Source organism: Brassica oleracea, chromosome C2 (assembly GCF_000695525.1).
Source record: "Brassica oleracea var. oleracea cultivar TO1000 chromosome C2, BOL, whole genome shotgun sequence".
Taxonomy (NCBI): Eukaryota; Viridiplantae; Streptophyta; class Magnoliopsida; order Brassicales; family Brassicaceae; genus Brassica; species Brassica oleracea.
The window spans coordinates 24,093,131-24,101,220 of NC_027749.1; the positions used below are offsets into that span (position 1 = coordinate 24,093,131).

General features: G+C 31.3%; 2 protein-coding genes across 2 annotated transcripts in view; both read right to left on the reverse strand.

Moving 5' to 3' along the window:
* The window catches only part of LOC106323797, a 5,976-nt gene extending 4,822 nt beyond the window's left edge, over positions 1-1,154 (reverse strand). Inside the window, exon 1 of the mRNA XM_013761865.1 lies at positions 1,149-1,154. Coding sequence (XP_013617319.1) covers positions 1,149-1,154 — 6 coding nt within the window. The remainder of the gene's footprint in view (positions 1-1,148) is intronic.
* A 394-nt stretch (positions 1,155-1,548) lies between these two features.
* LOC106323798 (probable galacturonosyltransferase 11) overlaps positions 1,549-8,090 on the reverse strand; it is an 11,383-nt gene continuing 4,841 nt past the window's right edge. Inside the window, exon 2 of the mRNA XM_013761866.1 lies at positions 1,549-2,382. Coding sequence (XP_013617320.1) covers positions 1,609-2,382 — 774 coding nt within the window. The 3' untranslated portion in view covers positions 1,549-1,608. The remainder of the gene's footprint in view (positions 2,383-8,090) is intronic.

Consider the following 8,090-nt stretch of genomic DNA (forward strand, 5'->3'; position numbering starts at 1 on the left):
CGGTAATTGATTTGCTTGCAGAAGAGGAAACAATAAATTTAAAATTTATAAGAATATAAAGATATAGAGATTCCAACCAATTGCCTATATTTGCGTATGATTTTCGCATAATAAGCTTCAAATTGAACATTGAAAAAGATAGAAAGATTTTTTTAATCTTTTACCGACACAGAACTTAAACAAAACGAAGAATTAAAGGTAATTTTTTTTTTGTTACACTTCCCGAAAAAAACTGTTACAGCATGGGCTTTCATAATATGGTCTTTTAACATATTAATGTTATGGACATTTAATAATTATCTTGACGAAAAACAAAGACTATAAATAATTTATTATTAACAAAATTATGAAATTATTTACAATTTGATGACTAATTCATCACCCTTTTTTATATGTTAAATTTTTCATAGAAGTTTAAAAATCATTTTATTTTCTTTAAACATGTATAATTAATTTATAATCTTTTATGCCATACGAAGTCATAATATAATATTTCTTCATATTTTACATTAATAACCATTTTTTTATATATCGTCTACAATTCTGTAATTACGTCTATTATATGATATCGAATATTTATCGTAATTAGATGGTTTAAGATGCCAAAAAAAATATTTACTTGGTGAATATAATACATCAAATATTACAAATACATTATTTAGTTAAATAAATAACCAAAAACCGAAAATTCAAACCGCATGGTCTAGTTAATATTAGTGTTCGAGACCTAGCTAGGGCTTTCATTACTAACCAAACCAAATCGTGCATATGATTCAGTTGATTTAGTTCGATTTCGGTTTACAGGCACAAACCGGTCGAACCTCGGTTCTTTGTTTTTCCTTTTTTTTTTGGTGTATCGGATCTTTGTAGCATTTCGATATCTTGTCTATTTGTTGTTTTCCGGAGGCTTTAAAACATGTTTCTCTCTGTAGCTACGCTTTAGTTATATATTCAGCAACTATAACAAACTTTTGAATGGAAAACCAATCTTGCCTAAAAAACTAAGGTCAGAGAGAGAGAGAGAGATGGCTCTTTTTCATTTCTTTTGAATATATATGGTGTTCAGCATTTAATTTAACTCAGTGTTTGTATTAAAATGATAAATTTATAAGTATTAGAGTAGCTGTTGGGTGCATGAAGATGACTACCAGCATAATGGCATTCACTGCTCCAACAGATACATGTTAACTTCTTGTTGTGTCAAATTCATGTTGAAATAGAACCAATGAAGGGGTCGAGACTCGAGAGTTAACTTGGGAAAGCCTGTTGATTATTTGCAGGAAAAAATCATTAAATGCAGAGAATATTACAGCTTTGAAAACAAAATGAAATAATTTATCCATCCATCCTTAGAAGATAAACATAAATATAACAAAAAGCTCACAAAATAAAATAAGTATCCCTGTAATCTATTAAACCATAAGTACATCATGGACCTTCTAATGTGTGATTATAAATTGCTCTCCAGACCATAAGAAGAGAACAACAGTCTTCAGAGAAAATCTGAACCTGACAAACTTTCTGAGCTCTACAAAACATTCCAAAACAAAAAAGAATCTTCAAAGTGTATAAGAATCTTCTCAACTCTCTCAAAAAGTCTTTTTTCTTCTAAGCTGTGACACAATCTTGTAAATAAGGATGGCTAGAGTTCAAAAACTTCAACCAAAAAGGTTTATACCTACCAATACCAATCTTTAGCCAAGGCTTCATGTTGCCATTATAATGAATCACAGCCGCGGTTTCTATCAAACGGTTATCAATGTTGACATCGTAGCCTAACCCCAAGACATGCCATCTTCTGTCTAGCGGCTCGGTGAGACCATAGAAAGCCAACAGACCCGGAGGAAGAGTCCCTAGCTTCCAAAGCGTTCTCTCTCTGTTCTTCCCTTGCCAGTAATGGTACCTACCAGTCACGTTCGCTTTCCTCCACGCTATGAGATCGAAAACGTTCATACCAAAGGCCCATCCGCACGCTTGCGGATCGAACTTTGAGCTGATGAGAGGGTCAGAGAAGTTTAGGTACTTGTAATAACGGTGAAAGGCTTCAAGACACGTCTCCACGGCTCCGTTGACGTTTCCGTGAAGGTCTAAGGAGAAGAGTGGAGTCAAATCTTTCTGAACAACAACGTCGTCGTCTAGGAAAACGATCTTTTCCAGCTGAGGATAGATCTCGGGAATGTAGAATCTGAGGTGGTTTAGTAATGACAAGTACTTCGGGTTCCTCGCTTTTGGCTCAGAGTTTGTTTCTTGGTCCCCGAAGTAGTAAGCTCTCGAGTCTGTATCCAGCAGCTGCTTAACAACGGGAGAGTAAGAAGCGTTCAGCCAAGAGAACTCTTCCACGCTTCTGATCTCTATCGCTGCGCCCTTGAGGTTTGGGGTTTTCTTTATAAAATAACATATATATGGATGCAATTGTAAATCCCATAAATAGTTAAAGAAAGAAGAGAGTTAGTACTAACTATTTAACTCACCATAGATGGGAAGACACGTGTCGACTATTAGTGAAAATTGGACGGTGGACAAACGTTCAGAAAAATAGAAAGACGACATAAAAATGAGACAGAGAGAAAAGTGATAATAAGCAATTAGAAGTCAACACGTGTATATAAATCTTGGAGTTTGTCCTAGTGTAGGACCCAAAAGCGTGTTCTGATTGGCTAAAAGACGTAATGTCGGTGGTGTCGGTCCATTGACTTATTGACTAGTGCCACGCTGGAAGAAGCTTAATAACGTCACTCTATATATTAACGTTACAATGAAAACAAAAATATCGTGGTTCCTTGTTCTTAATACTTATCCCGTGAAGTTAATAGTCTAGGGGTGGTGGCATGATCTTTGAAATTGTATTAATACATTTCAACGTAATCGGATATGTTCAGCTAATTTTCTAAAGCTAAACATAAAGATGATGATTAAAAAAAACAGGAGGATACATATGAGCGAGAATACGATAACTTGAACTGCTAGATATAATGAGATATATATGTTAATGTGTGGGATGCCATCTTCGACATGTTTGAGAGAGGAAATGATTAGAATATTAAAATGGACAGATGGTGCCGGGAAGCATCGTCGATCGTCTCTTTACATAGCAGCGAATCGTGTACTATTATCATTCGTAGTCTCTCGTCTCAAATTTGAATCGAGACGCAACATGAACCGTGACATAGCAACACATGCATCAAACCAAACAAGTATTTTTCAGTTTGGTGGTCTTTTTCTGTTTCATATTCTATGAATTGTGTTCTCGGTGATAGCGAACCGACAACTTGTACCCGACATCGTGGTAATACTAATACATATAGGCCTTGGCACGGCATGGATCGAATAGTACCATACTTTTCAGTATCTGTGATTTGTTTCGTACTTCATTGATATCTAATTTTCTCATTGGCTTTACTTCGCAAAAATATGGATATTCGGTATTTCGGATATTTGGAATTTTTTAAAAATTTCTGAATATCCACGGATATTTACGGAAATTTCAACCACTTTGTTCAATACAAGTAAATCTAGAAAAAATAATACACATTTATTTTTTAGATATATCTTTTTATGTAAAGTAAAAAATTAATGAGCTATATGTTTTATAAATTTTTAAAATTAATAAATTTTCTTATAAAACAAATATTCTTAGAAAAGTTGTAGTTTTGTATAAAGATTTTATATATATTTTTTTAATTTAATATTTTTAATAAGTAACTTTTAAAAAAAAATTTAATAAACTATATGTTAAATAATAATTATATAATATCATACATTTAAAACTTTATATTTAAATGTAGATATACATCAATTTGTATAAACGTTGGAGTGGATTGGATATCCATCTCTAAATTTTTTTAATATTTGTGATTTGCTTCTTTTTAACGGATATTGATTTTAGTATTTGCTTTGTTTCAAATACCTACGGATATCCGGAATTTTTTGGATCGAATCGAGGCGAATAATGAATCAAATCAAATTTAACTGGATAAAATGCCCACCCTTAAATACATAGTGAGTACTTATTATCTTGTAATATCTACATAAGAGGAATTGGTGAACACTTTAAAATATTTGTAATGTAACTACGGTCGGTTTTGGATGTAACCAAATACTCCCCCGTTTCTGAATAAGTGTCTCAATGATATTTTCACACATATTAAAAAGTTGTTGAAATATATGTAAGTTGTTATTAATTACACCTCTCTGATCAATAGTATTTGAGATAAATAAAATTATTTATAAAATCAATGCAGTTTGTAATTAATTTTCAGCTGAAAGTAAATATAATTTGCATCGAAATTGTAAAGTGACACTTTTTGTGTAACAAAAAAAAAATATTAGAATGATACTTATTATGAAACAGAGGGAGTATAAGGCTTTTAAATTTATGAAAGTTAATACATAAAAACCATACGATCTTTAAAGTTTATACACATCGGGCAACACAACATGTAGAGGTTCAGATTTTACCATCAATTCCAGGACGATGATGCTTTACAGATGGTTCATGGAAAGAAAGAACCCTATTCATGACAATGTTGGTATAGCACTCTCGAGGGTTTTGACAAACTGATGGGGGTAAGAAACGTTAGGGCAATTCTCTCACCTCTTTACTCGGAAGTGAAGGCGTTAATATAAGCAATTGAGTGTATGAGGAAATTGCGTGAGTTTCAGTTTACGTTTTCAACGAATTGTTTTCAATTGGTGAAGATAATTTCAAAACCAGAAGATGACCGGTGTTTGAAAATTATTTCGAAGACATCAAAAATTTGAAAGAAAGTTTCTTCAACTCAAAGATCATTCGTATACCTCGAACGGAAAATTTAACGACGGATAATTTAGCATATAGTGTCAGAAAATAACTATATCTCATCGTTCACATGGATGTAGAATTATCAATTTGGTTTGCGGAATCAATATGAAACTGTATATGTCATGATAAAAAAAACCATATGATCTTTACATTAAATTTATTAATTTTTTTGCTAAATTATTATATTTTCTAAATCGTGAATATTCAACTATATTTACCGCTCGGTTTATTGGGTGGGACACGAGAATCGATCAGTGCATTTGGTGAATATTTTCTTAAGTTGATATTATTTTTTAAATCATTAAATAGACTGAAAAATACATTTGGTGAATATTTCTTTTCAAGTATTGTTTTTTAAATCAATAAATTCACTATAGTGATTTAGACTATCTCCAATGTATCAAATATATTATACTTTAAACTAGGGTCGGTCCGCGCTACGCGCGGAATGTGATTTACATATGATGTATGTAATTATATAATTAAGCATTTTTTGCATGTGTTTTGTGTAAGCTTTTGGAAAAGAAACGTATAATAAAATTTATAGTTTTTAAGAATGTTAGGGCATATCTAACTTCACTCTATTTTCTCCTCTAAAATAGAATTTAGAGTAAAAATGCTCCAATGGTACTCTCTTTTCTACTCTATAATAGTGTAAACCTATTTTTTACTCTATATATAGAGTAACTTTTTTATTTTTTTGTTCATCACTCTATTTTTCACTATAAAATAGAGTACTATTGGAGCAACATCCAATTCTATTATAGAGTTACTCTGTTTTAGAGGAAAAAATAGAGTAAACCAGTGGAGATGGTCTTAGGGTGTGCGGAGGGATTACGTGTTAAGATTAATTATGTTTTATTTGATGTTTGTTTCTATATTAATAAGTTCTATAATTTAATATATTATTATTTGAGTGGATGAGGTGCAGGTATTCTCGTTGTATGTTTTTTGATAATTTTGAATTCGTAGTTAGTTGGTTGATTGTGATTTTCTATATTTTGGGATCTTAAAAATGGCTCGTGGTTCTCATGATTATTATTTGTATGAATAGATTGGACTAAACATGACTGCATTCTGTTACGGTTTATGCTAAACTAAGTATGATATTGAAGAGCTGATTAAAATAATAAAAGTGCAAATCTAATTGTTTCCATTTCAAATATTTCAATGTATTTATTGAACCAAAAAATACTCAACTAACAACAAAGATGATGATGAAGATAAATATAAATTATTTTTTTCCTTGTTGTTGAACTCCGCCTAATTTTAATTTTAGATGATGGATTTCTTAATATTATAATACTTTCTTTAATTTTTTAAAAAAAGTTAATAATCTTTTAAAATTTAGCTGTTTTGCATAACAATATGATGTCACGATGATATTTATAATATTTTTACTTGAAAGATTAACCATTTTGAAACGTAGGGTTAGGGCGGGTAATAAGTAAGTGAAAATTAATTAACCCTACCTTAAATTTTAATACTAATATATCGTTTTTTCTCAACTTAAAATAATATTAATCTTCACTATTCATTTCGTTGTTCTTATTAGAATATAAATGCTTGACAAATTAATAAGAAATTTTCCTTTTTCATTAATGTAATTATTTTAGATGTTTCAATGTTTTTATACCTTTACTATAAAAGTAAGTAAAATAAAATTACTTGAAATCATAGCTGAAAGTTAATATATATATATATATATATATATTATGGATTATTTCTCTTTTTATCATTTGTTTTTGAACATGTAGATATTTCTTTTCTCTTATACGTTGTCTTTTAAATTTATTGATGTAGATAATGAGAACTTATTAATGTTTCTATCAAGTAATCAATGCCATCCAAAGTGATTATGATTTAAAAAAAAAACAATATTGTTAATTGTTAGAGTGTAGCTGATTGTTGTTTGATTTTATTTGATGATTTTTGAATAATATTTTTGTACTTAGGTTTTATTATATAGATAATTAACTTAAATTTACCATAATTTATTTTTATTTACTCACATTTGCCCATTTTTAATATCAACATTTAGCCTTAGTTTTCATTTGTCAATACCTTCAGCAACTCTCTAAATACGAAAGGTCGGACATACAAAGTCATTCAACATAACACAACATATACAAATAACAATAGGGAGATCATAATTTACCTTTTGAAACTGAGAGAAGCATGTTCTTAAAGTGTAAGCGTATATTTACAGAGGACCATGACTTGTATAATGTTATAGCGAGTTATATATGCATAGGAGGTATCACTCGGAAATCTTGATCAAAGATGAGTTAATCCCATGTGGCATTATTTGCTTCACTGTGAATGAGCCAAAAAGATATTACACCAATACTGTAGATGGTTTTATAAAATTAAGTGTTGAAAACATAACTTCCAATAATCAGCGTAAGCCTAGACCATTGGGAATAACTCTGCCCCAGCTTGAATGAGGTGTAGCAACATAAGAGCACCCCCAACGCCAAGTCCTTAGCAATATTTGTCAGGAGAAAAAGTATTATAATATTTGTTTTTCAGGTTTCTGTGCCTGTTTTTCAGGTTTCTGTGCCCCCATAAACTCTTGCATAAGGATTCATTCATGTGCAAGTTAGTTACTGTTCACGGGTCCCACTACGCGTGGCGACCCACGATTGATCAGTTTTTTTTTTTATTATAATTTCGGACGAATAAAAGAAAAAGTAATAAAATATTCCAAAAGTTGTTTCTTGGTTATAGTCGTCGGTTCTGGGTTGTGGGTGCTCTAAGTCGAAACTAAAGGTGGTTACTTTTCCTGCTTAAGGTAAACAGAGAATGTAAGTTTGAAATTCTGTTTTAAAGGCAAAAGCAGAGACAAAAAAAGAGATCTAGATTAGGAATGTTATAAACCAAATGATGATCGACCATGGACCAGCCCGTACTACAGGCCCAATCTGGGACATGATAGAGACAACCAGAGACTATGTGTTTATCTAGTATATATTCCATGTATATCTGTAACATAGTGTTTATCCTTATCCTTATCTTGTTAGGATAAACATGATCTTATGACGGTCTAATACCTTGTATATATATGGACCTTCTGGTCGACAGTAATAATAACAGAAGTATTTCCCCAACACTTCATTTACAACACGTTATCAGCACGACGTTACTCTCATAAACCCTAACCCTAAAAACCAGAAATAAATCCGAGCAGTAAAAACCCTAATTCCCGACGAACTTCAAACAGCTCTATCTCTCAACTCCGGTGGATCCAGACAACGAGCCAGATACCAAATTAAAGCTCTTGACGAGA